General features: G+C 36.7%; 2 protein-coding genes across 9 annotated transcripts in view; one reads left to right on the forward strand and one right to left on the reverse strand.

The window, feature by feature from the left end:
• Positions 1-94: 94 nt before the first annotated feature.
• Positions 95-7,261, forward strand: LOC111323070 (leucine-rich repeat-containing protein 42). 2 transcript variants are annotated; one of them, XM_088739547.1, is made up of 5 exons: positions 95-358; positions 2,030-2,405; positions 3,085-3,349; positions 4,895-5,392; positions 5,657-7,261. In XM_088739547.1, exons 1-4 carry the CDS (start codon positions 205-207, stop codon positions 5,390-5,392), a joined length of 1,293 nt encoding a protein of 430 aa, XP_088595673.1. In that variant the 5' UTR covers positions 95-204; the 3' UTR covers positions 5,657-7,261. The 2 variants fall into 2 exon arrangements, with proteins under 2 accessions (XP_088595673.1, XP_022782087.2); XM_022926352.2 differs by having other exon boundaries at positions 4,895-7,261.
• Positions 5,948-15,472, reverse strand: part of LOC111323069 (uncharacterized) — a 31,874-nt gene continuing 22,349 nt past the window's right edge. For 6 of the 7 annotated variants that reach the window (XM_022926350.2, XM_022926349.2, XM_022926351.2 and 3 more), the window contains 4 exons: positions 13,508-15,040; positions 9,508-9,669; positions 8,254-8,373; positions 5,948-7,945 (listed from right to left, as the gene is read on the reverse strand). In XM_022926350.2, coding sequence (XP_022782085.2) covers positions 7,559-7,945; positions 8,254-8,373; positions 9,508-9,669; positions 13,508-15,040 — 2,202 coding nt within the window. In that variant the 3' untranslated portion in view covers positions 5,948-7,558. Of the gene's footprint in view, positions 7,946-8,253; positions 8,374-9,507; positions 9,670-13,507; positions 15,041-15,192; positions 15,408-15,472 lie in introns of those variants that run through there. The other variant, XM_088739545.1, reaches the window with a different exon arrangement.

The raw sequence follows: 15,472 nt of genomic DNA on the forward strand, positions 1-15,472 counted from the left end.
ATATAGTTCCTGAACTGGAGGCCCGATGAAAGCGAATAAACAAACCCAATCCCTTCTCTATTCGTCAACGCGTAGCATGGCGGGAAAATACAAACCGCGCATGTTTTTGAATAGGTTTTTGTGCATCGCAGTGTTTCGGTTTGTATTATTGTAAACATCCACATTTCCAGCTTTAAAGTTATTCCACCTACCTCTCTGCAAGTTATGTCGTTTGACGGTTATGCAAAGGACGTCTTTGAAAGTTGGAGCGATGTTGGCGTGGTTTACACGCGAAACAAATATGGCCGAGTAGTTTCACCTCCTGGGTTTTCGATAGGCTGCGAGAACAAGCATTCCTTCAAAAATAATATCCCCAAAGGTACTGGCTTTTCTTTTTTTGTTTTCATTAATGACAGTATATTTGCTTTATTTTCGTATGTGAGGATGTACAAAGTGCTCGACACATACCGTACATTTGCAAGTGCGCAAAGGAAGGCGACATCCGTTGGCAGTTAACTTTGGCAAGATTTCCTGAAATCAAGGGTGAAATGTTGGAAAAAAATATTTGATCCTTTGACTCTCGAGATCTAATTACTAATTCTTCTTACTGTCAGATACAGTGAAATATATGAAGTTCATATATTTTGAACTGCGGTATTAGATACGTATGATGCACGATCCTCGCAGTAGATAACGCTATTTAAGCAATAGCGAAAATCAGACCTGAAAAAAAATCAGGCCTGTACGGGACTCGAACCACTGACCTCTGCGATACTAGTGCAGCGCTCTACCAATTGAGCTAACAAGCCAACTGGGAGCAGGCCGTTAAGTTGATTCTTAATAAACCCGTGAAAGTGATAAATCAGATACAGTGAAATATATGAAGTTCATATGTTTTGAACTGCGGTATTAGATACGTATGATGCACGATCCTCGAAGTAGATAGCGCTATTTAAGCAATAGCGAAAATCAGACCTGAAAAAAAAAACACAATTCCTATGAGATTAGTTCTGGGAATTTGGTATTGTAAACTAATAATCAACTAATTTCTATTTTTCTCTAGTATAATTGTTCCGGTGATTATAGAGATGCGCGCGCTCTGATTGGTCGAGGATTACGTCACATCTCGCGATCGCCTGCGTAAGATGGTTATAGCAGGAGTACTTAATTTCAAAATGACTGCCCCACGTTTTGTAAATGATTCCAAGGTAGTGACAAATGATAGAAGAAAATTCAATTGCGAAGGATGCAAAAGATGCCACTGAGTTTGGTGGAGAAATACATGATGTTTAAACTGATTCAATTTAATATACCTTTTAAAACTGCTTGCTTATTTTGATGAGTCATCAGCACAGTTGCAACAAAAAATGCGTAATGCATTCTTCATTTACAGAATTTACAACATAGTTATATAATTTGAAAGCTCATAAGCAATTACACAAATACAGTTATTCACCTTAGGCTCAGTGAATACTGGTATTGTTGAATAATCCCCTAGTCTTCGTCACAGGGATTATGCATTAATACTCACTTTGTCCACGGCAAATAATTGATAGTTATTTGCATTACTTGTTGCCTTGTATTGTAAAGAGAAAATTGGTCTTGGTCATTCATGGAAGTGAAAGAGGTCAACAAAAGAAAAAAAATCTTATTGTTGCTATGGTTATGTAGAGTCTTGGAAAAGAAAATTATTAGTAGGTAAAATGAGGTGATATGAAAGCAAATTAAAGATTTTTCTAAGTATTTCTCATACTCGATTGCAGCTCGTGTGCCACTTTTTTGTTCTTACTGCATTTTGATGTCACCTGTGATCTGTTACAGAATAGACACAGTGCAACATGGAATCCATTTCTTAAATTGAAACTGGAGAAAGTGGGATAATTTCTCAATATCTAGATAATAAACGGATTTAATATTCCTTGCAGCAGTGCCTCTACATACTTCGTGGTGGTATATCCACAATCACTTAGCCTACAGGAAAATTACCTGTACAAAACAAGTTTATTTGAACAATTATAATTTCTCCTTTTTCATTTTGTGTCATTCACAGGAGCAAAGTGTTCATATACTATTAATAACAACATCTACAATCCTCATTCCCTGTTTCTTATTTGCCTGGATTTTGTCGCCAAAAACATACGTCTGGTGGAATCATTGGAAGAATTTCCAGATATTGTAGGAGAACAACTTTTCCAAAAAGTCCAAGAGAATGATGGATTTGGAATAAATCCCAGAAATATGAAGATATTTTGTGAAGCATATGGTGAATTGGTTTTATCAAAGCTGTCACTTAGCTCAGCACATGTATTTACAAGTAACTATTTGGAATATCTTCAACTGTTTGTGTGTCTGACAGAGCTTGATGTCAGTCATTGTCATCTAGGGGATACACATGAGCTGTTACTATATATTGCTCATTTACACAGGTAAGTACAGTGTATTGCATCACCAAATTCTCTTTACTAGTTTTATTGTTCATTAGCCTGAAGGGAGAATTTACTACCCAGATCTTTGAATAGCATAGCAGCATAATGGCAAGCCAGTGTTCTTGGTGAAAATTACAGCTGCGATCTTTGATTTTAACAATAGCAGAAGGCTGGGTACAAAGAGAAATTTGGACTAGTGGGGTGAGAAACAGTCTATGGGAAGTGACAAGAGGAGAGGTTGGGACAGTAGGGGGTGTTAAGCTAGCGATCCTCTTTCCCTTTAGATTCTTGTCTGCACAATTTGTTGAAGGACATTGAGATAATTTGAATAAAAATATTTGTTATCACAAAAGTCTCAAAATGTGAAAGTTTTTTTATATCATCAACTTAGCACTATTATCAGCTGAATATAGCTGCATCTCTTTAGTTTCTTCAAATGGTCTTTTGGATACATTGCCAGTAATTGGAATGATCAAGTTTTCTTCTTACAATAAAAATCTGCGATAAAATATTTTTATTGTAAAATCTTTTCACAAATCTTTACTTCAAGTTTTCTTTGAATATAAATTGAATTAGATGTCTATAAACCTTCATGTGTTGTGACACAAAAGTCATACATGCAATCATCATAGATTTACACCTAAACTGGTAATTAGTAATTATGATTTTTTTCATGCAGCTTGAAAAGCCTTAGTCTCAAAGATAACTGCCTCTCTGATGCTGGAGTGAGACACTTCACTTTGCCTCAGCGCTTTTTCAAAAGTGGACTTGGAAAGCTTTCAGTGTTAGATTTATCCTTGAATCAAAATATAACAGATGCAAGTGTGAAGCACATAGCCAAGTTGCATTCATTGAGTGCCTTAAATCTATCAGGCACAAGGATATCATTTGGTCATGGAGTTCTGCAGCTTATGAATGATACCAACCTGTGTCTAGCACTGGATGTAAGTGGTCATAATGTTAACGCAGTAGGGAAGCTTTTTGGAACAAATTTTACTTTGCTGAGTGTGTGATTAGTCCAAAACACTTGCATTATAGTTTTAAAATGCTGACCAATTGCAACTTAGTCACCCACATTTTCCTACACTTCAAAAAGTTTTTTGTTTTTGCTCTGTTTCCTTATTGGGTCTTTTGTTAATTGTCCTTTTCTCTGCCTGGCTGTTTTGAATTCTTGGGTTTTGATTTTAGGAGGCACATTTTTGGGGGAGGGGGGAAAGAGGGAATTATAACCTGCAAATGAATAATTGCCCAATCCAGCTGGAATAATAATACTCCTTATTATACATTTTAGTCACCATCTCTCTTAAATGCCCACAGTTAATTCTGGGAAACAGTGTAACCTACAGATTATTCACTAATCTGTACCTACAGATTAGTGAATAATCTGTAGGTTGCGTGTGCAATGCATGATTACCGGTGGAGCAATATCAAGTTCAGGGACAGCAAAGTAAGAATGGCTTCTCAATTTGCTTCATCGACCCAGCGAGAAATTGAGAAATTACTTGAAGATAAAGATTTGGAAAATACTAAAAGATCGACAAAAGTGGTGAAGGAACTGTTCTACGAATACCTTATTCCAGGAGCCACACGACAAAAAGGAATTAGCCCAAGTGAAAATTTGTTTACAACACAGTTGTATATTTTTAAGTGTTCAAAACTAAACTGTGTTTGCTGCAATAATGTGTTTGGCATTATTTTCTTTAAAACAATGTATAATAAAACAATTATTGGATGAGGTTTTTGTGATATCCGGAATAATCAAGGTCTTGGCTAGTGTTATCAGCCAAAGCCGTCAGCTTCGGCCGATAACACTTACCTCAACCTTGATTATTCCGGATATCACAAAAACCTCATCCAATAATTTTTATAATTCCCTCATGCTATGAAAACAAGGATAAACTTTGGCCAGATGGGCCACTTGATTTGATTGGTGATGTTACCTTAACCTTTTACCTTTCTTGCAGTAATTAAGTTTCCTTGCCCAAAAGCAAATACAATGACCATGGGCCCATTTCTCAAAGGACCTGACTAAACAAGCCTCTACAGGTGTCCTGTTTTCCTTCAAGATGAGGGTTTCAAAATTTTTGAAAATTGTACATTAAAACTCTCTGGTTAGGGTCCCAGAACCTACTTTTCTATTCCTTTAATTATGGTTTTAAAATATGGCTTTGGGCCTATGAAGTTACAGGGACTTTCGAGAAAGGGGTCTCAGGGCTTGGCTGAAACCTGCACTTCTCCATTCAGTCTACCACACCAGCCACTTGACTGCTGTCAAATTAGCCAGATGATTCTGATAGACAAAAAAAAAAAAAAAAAAAAATTCCCAGGGAAATTTTTTCTTAAATTTTAAATGGGATGACTATGGCTCTTCAATCGGTGATCTGCTTAAATAGAAAAGTTGTACATGTGTATAGAAAACTTTTGTTTCATTGTCTTTGCCTAGTAATGTGATTCAATACCACTTTTGTTTTATTTCCTGTCAACAACAGCTTGAAGAGTTCAAGCAGGAGAAAGCCTTTACAATAACTGAAGGATGGGCTGTTGAGGTGATAAGTGAATGGAAAGAAAAATGTAAAGTCTGCCATGCAGATGTCACAATAGATACACAGCTTAAAAGGAAAACTACCAAGTTCTACAAAGCCTCGCACCCCCACTTGGTCAGTAAGTCTGCACCCAAGAACAAGAACACTAGTGAACTCCCAACAATTATGCTGTGTACAAAAGAAAACAAGATACCTTGTTTTAAACCTGCAACAATTCAGAGAATGGCAACATTACAAGGACAAGAGGGCAAGAACAATTCTCCCAGAAATGGGCAAACCAAAAAGAGGTTAAAAACAAGTGGAACTGACTTTACACTGTCTAACATTACAACTGAAAATTGTTTGGAAGATGATGTCATTAACGATTATTTGAAATGTGAAAAACAGTGGAAGCCTGTAAAGAGGAAGTCTTCTCTGCTAGAGTTGTTAGATCATGCCTCATAGGTAAGTAAACAAAGAAGTACTGATAGTTATTATAGTTATATTTATTGTGTATGTCCTTGTTTTGGACTTTATTCCAAGTTAATGGTATTAGTATTGTGGCGCTTTCTGTTTATTTTCACAGTATAAAAAGTTTTCCTAGTATTCCCTAGTTTAAGTCTTGCTTGAAGAGAGACTTTGTACAACAATAGCTGTAAGGATTTTTAGCAAAAGGGTGGGGAATATGTAGGCAATGAAAGGGTGGTAAAGCTGTGTTCTCCTTTTCAGGCCTTAACTGGTAAAATTTATCACCTGCAGTACCTCTTCTTATTGCCTAAAATTGCTTGGAATTCTTTAGACTTCAAGGGATTGCTCAACCAGTTTGAAAATTTCTTTTACCTGTTATGGTTAAAATAAAGTAGAACACTGGTGAAGGTTGTAAGGTTACTACAGTTGTCTTCTGTAACTTGCTAGAGAGTCCTACAGCACACCGAAAAAAACAATATCCTCAGTTAATTTTTTTTTCTGTACCACATGTATATGGTTAAGGTAAAAGCACATCACAACCTGCACACCATATTTATTAATTTTTTTTTAATTAAAAAGGTAAATCTTGCTATTAACATTGCGCATGTACTCTTACATTGATACCTTAAAGAAGTATAACAAAACTACATAGGTGCAAAGTGCATGGTTTTTTTGATGACTGAGAGAAACAGACAAACAATAAGTGGAGGTTATAAAATTATGGCAAAATATTGACTTACTTAAATGTGCGGCTAACTGTAAGACGTTGTGCACTGACAAAATACATTTTGTGAAAGTGTGATCTCCTCAGAGATATTTACAGTCTGCAACTGCATTCCAACTGTATATACCTTAAAGTAATCCCTTCTATCAAGGGAATGATAACAAATGCCTAATGAAATCTTTGCATAAAAATGCCTCATGAAATCTTTACACAAAAAAGGATGTAATTGGTAGTCTTTAATGGATGGGCTACAAATTGAAATAAGTTTTAATTGGTTTAGTGCTAGTGTTGGTCTAAATGGAAACCAATGAAGCTTTTTTCATTCTGAATTTTTTTATCTTAGGGTATCACCTAGTTAAGTTTGTTCTTAAACCTCATTTACTTTGTCGACATTTTCAGTATGAGACTGCTATTAATCAGAGTGTTATTAATATGATATGAACCATTGTTTTTAAAAAAGAAATTGGGACTAATTTCATGTAATTTGGCTACAAATCAGAGAAAATAATTGCCTTCAAGGTAGAAGTTGTTGGTTGGGAAATATCTTGATAGTGAAAACTTCAAAGGCTATTGTACAAACTATGATGTTTCTATTTTCCCTAGGCCCAGATTAAATTGCAATAAATTATTAAATGATTCTCTTCAAGATGCACAAAACTACTAGTAATTATACAATATTTCTAATTGTAACTGTACAAGATTACCAAAACTATCCATTAATCTGTCTTAGTGTTTGGTGCTTGCATGCCCATGCAAGTTTAATTAATGTTCTTCATCCTCAATTCCTACATTTAATTGTGGAAATGTCGAAAAGAATATCCTCTACCATTCAGAGTAACATATTTATCAAAATAGAAGACTCTGATTTTCATGCATAAGGTTGTTAAATTAATTTTCACTGTTCACAATCTGGTTATAAACAGGAACAGCTTTCAAAAAATAAATTGACTTTGTAAACTTTGAACATAGTTGACCTAAAAGTTATTTCAGGGCTAACTTAACTCAACCGTCAAGTTTTACTCTTTGCATTGTACACATGATTCTCAGTCTACAAAAGTGGATTTCTTTTAATAACCTCATTCTTCTAGAACCATTTGTACTCTTTTCTTTGTAATAAACTGGTTTTTTTTTTTGCAAGTGAAGCTGATGTATTATTAACTTTTTTGTACATCATATATGCACCTTATAAAATTAAGCTGTTTTTGTAATAAAATAGCTTTCTTTTCCAGCCTTAGATATCTCCAGTATTTCCTGTATAATATCCTATTATACCATGTTTTCTAGTCAATAGTTCTTCCCAACCAGATCCTTGCAAAGTTACTTCATCGGATAATATCCTAAGAGGAAGCGTTAAACCCTTGAACGAAAAGAATCTGCTTCACAGCCTATTTTAATGCTTCTCCAGAAACATCCCAGACTTTGAATTTTTCTCCTGGCTATCAATATGCACTTGATAATGGCTTTAGTGTGTCTTCAAATGTTGGTATCTCCATGCTACTTAACATTTGAGTGAAATGAAGTGCGCCAGGTTCTTCCTCTGGAGTTGGTGTGCTTGCCCTAGCAACAGGTTGCAAAGGTGGTGGATTATATTGCCCATAAACACTTTCTGCTGCATACCAAGCTCTCTGAGCATCCAGGTGTGCCTGAGCAAAACTACTTTCAAGTGCCATTTTTTTCTCAGTGGTCTGACGCAATGTATCCAGTGTTTTCTGCCTCTTTCTGGCCTGAAACTCATCCACATAGCCAAACTCTGGTGGAGGTCGTGTCACTCCAGCACAGAGCAGATCTCTTTTTGATGATCGATTTCCTCTAGGTTTCTGTTTAGACTACAGAGACAAAATGAGGACAAAGATTCAGAAACTGATAAAGTCATGAAAATTCAAGCCACCTTAATATGGGTTTTAATTGTTCAGTTTCCCTTGATATCTAGGTCCCATGAGGCCTATGATAACCACTGCATGAAGAAAACTAAATGGCTTATTTGTTAACTCCCACATTCTGAAGAATGTAGTTCATCTTTCAGTCTCAACAAAACAGCATGTCAGATTATCAAGACCAAACCACAACTCCAGAATCTCTGTTTGCAACTAGTCTTTGCTAAATTTTTAAGCTAGGCACTTTATGCCTGTCTTACCTTCCCATTTGAGTTCTGCTGTGGCATCTTTCCATTAGCATGTTGTTTGAAGTGTTTTCTTAGTGAGCTAGGGTCTGTGTATCTCTTGGGGCAGCCAGGTACTTGACAGGCATATGGTTTCTACAAAAATGTAATGAATTAAATGATTATGCCACTTGTATAACTCTTCAATCCTTGGATGTTTTCTGGTTAGTCACCAGTAAATAATTAATGTAACAAAAACAAGAATTGTTCAGGGGTGTCATTTTTTCTGCAGTTAGGGGAGGGGCAGTCTGGTGGGGGGGGGGGGAGGAGGAGGAGGGGAATGTCAAAACATTTCTTTTTAACAATAGCTGCCTTGGCAATCTTGTTTCATAATTGTTGTTGTTATACTTCAAAAATAATTTCTGGTGAAATTGGATTAGTTTTGCTTACTTTTTTTTTTTTTTTATGGAATACGGTATTATACTTAACTGGTTGTCAGTGAACCAGACACTACAACTTAGAGATACAGTTATGGCCTATGAGTATGCCAATAATTTCGCACCCGACTACTTATGTAACAAATTACAAAAACGCACCACCATACATGATTGAGCCACATGGCATAGCAACAAACTTCAGATCTCTCTTTATAAGTCGGCGAATGGTCAACGAACCTTTGCCTATAGAGCAGTTTCACTATTAAATTCCCTGAGTAGTGACCTAGTGAACTTGCCTTCAGTAAAGTCACTGAAACATTCTTTGAAGGACTCCCTAAAAGGGGCATATTAATAGTCTTTGTATGATACCCATTGGACATATATATTTTTCATTGTTATTACCCTATTTTTCATTTTTATTACCCTCTTTTTAAGTTGTTCATTTGTGATTGTAAATTGTCTAACATTGTAAATAGTTGCTGAAAATCATGTACAGGAGTAATTATTAAAGTTCATTCATTCATTCATATTTGAATAAGAGGAGACAGGTGACTACAAATTATTTTGACCTAAAATTCATTTTAAAAAGAAAAATTGTTACTCCCAGCACTCACCATTTGACTGAAACGGTATCTCCTAGGACGTGATAAGTTATTCTCCCCTTTCTACCACTACTCATTTCCTTTTAAGTTAGTCAAGATAGTCTGATGTATAGTCTGATGTTATCTGAAGATAACAATCTCGATGAATATTTCTACTCTCAACATATGCTTGGAGAGGTTATGTGACAATCTCATATTGGAATTAGCAGTTTAAGTGAAATGATAAAGGTAAAAGTTTTTCGTAGGCTTACCGTATCTTGATGTGTTCTTTGATGCTTAGCCCGATCAGATGAATTTGAAAATGCTTTTGGACAGCCTATGTGTTGGCAAAGGTATGGTTTTTCACCAGTATGTGATCGCATGTGAATCTTCAGATTTTCAAGCCTGGAAAATGCTTTATTACATCCTGGAAACTAAAAGGAAAAAAAAAAACAACAACAGATCAATTACAATACAGCAGGATCTCAAATGATAGGAAAAAATATGATTCTGTCTAAGACAACTACACATTGTAGACTGACAAAATCACTTAAGATGAGGTAATAGTGTCAGGTGTGACACAACTGTTGACTGGTTTCTTAATTATAAGATATTTGTTGTAAATACTGGATGAGACTCTTTAGAGTTAAATCACAGATGTGTGCAAAATTGTAAACTTCTTGTTTTTATTGCAAGTTTCCTTTAAATAAAATAAATACACAATCTAAGGAATGAATTAGATTTGATGGATTCTTGCATTGAAAGTTTTTTTAGGCAGATTGTTTTTGTATAGGTATCTTTAGATATTTGCAAGTCATTTACCATCTTTTAAAACCAAAAAATATGCCCCCCATAAGGGATTACCCTTCTTCACAATGTAGACTACCCAATTTATTTTTGGACTCTAGTGGCAAGAGTTATTAAAAGACATGACAATATTGCATGATTTTATATTGCACTTGCAGAAAATATCCGTAAACTCTTTCTTCTCAGCCCCAAGATATCAGTAATAATATTCCTCATTGTCTGCCATACAATTCTTATAAAGTTTGTGAAGAGAATTTGGTACTGGATTTACTAATAACCCCCTAATTGATATTTTACTTTATTCTCATCAGCTGTTTGCTTGATATTGTATTGATTTTGTAAGGAGAAATTCTGTCTTGGTTACTCATAGGAGTTCAAGGGTTAATTGTATTCACTCTTAGTCTAACTGGAATCAAAATGCTGTTGTTTACAATCTGTAAGTCTTACCACCTGTCAATCTATTACAAACCATTTTTAGTTTTGCTGTTTTGTCTGTTACTTCAAAGCTACAGTTTTAGGTCAACATTTGAATTCAATATTGTTGGTAAGGCACAAAACATGTGTGTTGGATAATATTGTTGAAGTTGTTTTTCTCCTCTGACTTGTTCAGGTTTAAAGATAGGTCACCCTGATGAAACTACTGATGTGACTCCATTCCATCTCTAAGTTAACATGATTTATAGCTCAAGTCTGCTTTCTGTCTATATTACATGCGAATTTAATTTTTACCTTGCCAGATATGCTTTGAACAAAAAAGGTTTTTCTCATTAGATATAAATGGCACTGAAGAAAAGAAAAATTATTTATGTGTCCTATGTCAGCTTTAAACTGTGTTGAACTGACTGTCAAATTATTAAAATATTTCAAACACTTCAGAGCCCAGAACATTTTATTCCGAATTGACGGATAATCTTTTTTTTTTTTATTGTAAGCTCATTCACAGATGTCTAACTTTAAATAAAATTATATTTAGCGCATGTTTTTAAGAAATGCAATCAGTAACTTTTTGGACAGCTGGAGCTTTTTCTTAAAATTAGGAGATGAAAAAATCGTTCAACTCCATCGGAGAGTCCGCAACTAAAATTGTTATCGATTTTCTTGGTTTTCAGATAAATTTGATGAAGCAAATATATTGTATTGTGCAAATTACACTGAAACAACAGAGCTTTTCCTTTTAATTTTAGAATCGTGACAATGATAAATGATGGCATATTACATGTGCTTACTGGTGCCTGCTTTTGTACTCTTACAGACAAATTTTCATCATTGAAAAAGGATTTGTATAGATACGTACTCTTTTGAATTTCTACCGACAGGAAGGCTATTGTCACAGAAAAAAACTTCCCAAAGAGCCACTGGTTAATAATTGCAGCAATCAAATTTGCCGGCGAGTTTTCGTGAAATGGTTCTAAGAAAACAATATACGAGTTGTTTGTTTAGCTGGTTGTGCCTCAATTTAAAATTAAACAAACTGCTGGTCGTCTCAAGTAAAAGTGTAAACTATAATGTCTAAAAGAAATTAATTTGTCTTTACAAGCACAATAGACCACCTCCAAATTTTAGTTACTTTGATTGATATAGTCATGGCGCTCAATAGATGCACGAAAACCACAAACAAACGAGTAAAAGTAATTAAGAAGATATATAGGTTAAATTGTTTATGGGGCCTTTAAATGATTTTCCGAAAAATAGTGGAATTCCTGATTTTCTTAAATTGTCGTGACTCAGGGTAACATTTAATGGAGCTTATTAAATATGCATTTGGGAAAATTTGGCTTTGACGAGGCAGGCAGAATTTTTTATCTCTCTTGTGGCAGGTGTATAAATTTAACACACAAATGAAGCTTATCAATCACTTTTTTGTCTTTGAAAATGATAATTAAGGCATCACTTGAATTTTGTCCTCTAAGAAAATATTAAGAAATACCCGTGAAATTTTAATTAAAAATAACTTCGTACTTAGTCGCTGTGTTTACTTAGAGGGAAACACTACGTCGTACAGAAATGAAGCCTGAACAAAATAATATAAGAGGGTTTTTTTTAAAATAAGTATTGACAATTTGAAATGAAAGGCCTGTATGAACAATTTATCACTTGATACACTATACAAGACAGGTGGTTTAGTAATATGTAAAATCCTCGCCAAAGATTCCGTGACCCGAGAATCACGCTAGCAGCGGGAGCCATGTTTACCCAAGGTCAAATGAAAAGCGTTCAGTGGCGCGGTGCTCTTAAACCTGAACGCCATTGCGCAGCAACTGACTTCAAGTCAGAGTTATTTTAATTTTACGTTAAATTTAATTAAAAGTACACCTTTCGTTGAAAGCGAGAAAACAGCTTGTCGATTATATATCTTATTTTGAAACTTTTCAAAGCCGTGTCTCTTTGTACTTTCGGACACTCCTACAGTATGATACTTTACCTTTTCACCAACGAACTCATCTAAGAAGAATAGATACTTTAAATCGGCAAGGTGTTAAGCTAGATTGCTTTATGTTCGCCTAATTTCTTTTCTCGTGCAGAATGTGCGCGCTTTTCGGATAACCAAGGTATATTAGAGTTAAATGATTGGTTCTACAACAATTGTTTTTTGGCCTCCCGGAGTTTTAACCACATGGAGCACATTGAAACGTTTCGAACATGTCAAATTTTCGCCGAAATTTAAGAGCTAATGCTTGGTCAATGGAACAGATAATCTTCTCTGAGCGTTCGATTACCTTCTTGCCCTCACAAGACTTTATATGATGTTTTTGCGAGGGATTAAATCGTTTCGTGATCTGTTCCGTCTGTCCGATGACAGTCCAAAAAATTTGTTTTTCTTCTCGACTGCCACGAACCGCAAGTATAACAAATATGCTATTGAATTTGAAGCCCCAGAGGCCAGAATGAAAGACAAACAATGTCATTATTGTGTCTTATGCAAATCTCTGTAGAAACCCTGGCGTGAGCGAACGAATGCCTACCGGTCAAGAACGTCACCTATAGCTACGGAACGGTGTTTTTTTGAAATGGAGAAGCGGGTTTTCTTTACCGCAGTCTTGCGAAATTGCGGCTTAAATTTCCTGTACGTATTTCTTGTTGCCTCCTAAAAGCAGAGCCACAAAAGCCGGCCTTGTTTCGCGCAAAGAGAGAGAAAATGTTGTGGCCAAGTCCATGAAAACATGATTGAATTAAGCGCAAAATGGCATTTGAATACCGCTCGTGAGTTCAAGTACGCCGCGCACTAAATGAATTTAAATTTACTTTCTGGGTTATTTTTAGAAATTTCACAAAAACTAAACACCAAGAGCTGTTGTCTTTCTTAAGTGAAGTCGATATTCGACGTGGCGCTCTAAAGATTTGGTGAAACATTTCTCTTGATCGCACAAATTGAGTGTAAAATAATTGACGCGGTCCATATGATAGAACGTTGAAACAATGCAAAACAAATACAAATCGACATAATAAGTTTGTTGTACTACTCACCGTACACTTGTTGGGTTTCTCACCCGAGTGAACCCTCATGTGAATCACCAGTTTATATCTGGCGTTGAAAGCGCGACGCTGTCGGCTACAATCCTTCCAGTAACATATGTAAAGATCATCAGCTTTTCTTTGGTCGATGTGAACCTTCTCTATATGCCGCACTAAGTCATCTTGCTCTGAATAAAGTCCATCGCACCCAACCCATTTGCAAGGGAACACACTGCTCTCTTCGCTGGGAAGCGATTCCTTTATAACGTTTGATGAGCTGGTAGGAGGCTTCTCTTCTTTCACTGAATCCTCTCCGCTGTTCCAATTTTTCTCGTTCTCTGCCAGGGGAGCTTTCTTGTTGTCTTTGTCCGCCGGCGGAGACAAAAACTTACCAAATGTTTGCAAATGTTCTTTGAGAATTTGCTCAGATTTTGTCGTTCGGCTTCCAGACTTAAACAGTGGCGATAATTTGCTCCCCGGTACGACGGTGACGTTGGGAGTGATAGATTCTGCCTGGTTACTCCACACCCGGTAATTCGCAAACGACCTCGGATTATAGTTTTGGTATGCCCTGTTTCTGTCATACGCATAGCCAGGGCTCGGTTCCGTTGGTGAAAGGTCCGAATCGGACTCGCTGTACGGAAAGAAATGCCGTGCTTGTGTCGAATGACATGGACTGCCAAGATCTGAGTCAGATAGCGCGGAGCTCCCTGTTGACAGGGATGGCGAGAAGTTGTCAGCTCGAAATGACTGTTGTCGTCCATTGAAGTAGCTTCCAACGCCATCAGAACCCGAACTTGACCAACTGCGACTACGCGGTGCTTCTGGGTAGCTGTACTGGCGAGCCGGGCGATTTATTTGGCCGCGACTTCCTTGAGAGCTAAACCGAGACTGAGCGACGCCATTCCTGGCGAGTTCAGACACAAAGTTTGCCTTCTCGGCCAGCTCTGATAAGCCCGCTAGAGGGTTTATGTTTACCGGCTGTGGACAGTTCTGGAGAGAGGGAGGAAAGGATTCTACTCCAACACCTTGAGAATAATGCAAAGCAGCATTTTCTGCCGCAAATCCATTTTGCGCGGCGTTCACGTTTGGCAACTTAACACCGCTTGATGTGGACATTCCACCATGTGTATTGTGATCCGTGTAATGATAATCAAACATGGCTGCAGTACTTCTCTCCGGTGGATTAATCAACCTTCCATTGCCGGCGCCACCAGTTATTTCTTCCTGATCAAAAGAGTCATAACTTCTACTGTAATTTCTCATTCTTGACGCTACGGGGTCTTCGTGCGTTTCGCCTGAAAATTTTGGCCCTGACACTCGACCTGCGTAAAGCCCACTTCTAGATCCATACATTATGCTGTTGAAAGGCACAGGGGAGCTCAGAGCCCTGTTGGCCGTCTCTTCTAAAATTCCAGTTTCTTTTCTTTCGAGTTCCGCGGTGAAGGTTTTCACATTGATTTCTTGCAGTTGTTCGAGGTATTTGACTGTGTCTGAATAATCTTTCAAGGTTAGATCGGTATTTTCTCCTCTTACCACATTCCCCTATAAAGTTCAAATAACAAAGTAAACAAGGATAAACAACTGGTGAAATGAGCAAAGAAAAAAAAATCTGCTGTCCTTTAACTTCTGTAAGCCAAGCACTTGGTAATTGGAAAATAAATTCTTGGGAAAACGATCTCGGCTATTGTGGTTACCTTGACTTCAAATGATTCTGCCGTTAAAACCGCGCTCGGCCCCGTTCAAACGCGCCGAGATGTTAATACGCTGTAAAAGCATGTAAATTACTTAAGGGAGGCAGACTTTCTCTTATCTTTACACACGAGTGGAAATAACAATAGAAATGCTAAACTGCAACACTAGAGTCTACCACCTGACTTGTGTGATCGGCCCGCTTTACTGCAGGAAACCCAATTTGATTGACACCTATTCTTATCAGTTGCCATGGAAACTAATTAAGGCTTATTAAATTTCGCC

This window comes from Stylophora pistillata, chromosome 11 (assembly GCF_964205215.1).
Source record: "Stylophora pistillata chromosome 11, jaStyPist1.2, whole genome shotgun sequence".
Taxonomy (NCBI): domain Eukaryota; kingdom Metazoa; phylum Cnidaria; class Anthozoa; order Scleractinia; family Pocilloporidae; genus Stylophora; species Stylophora pistillata.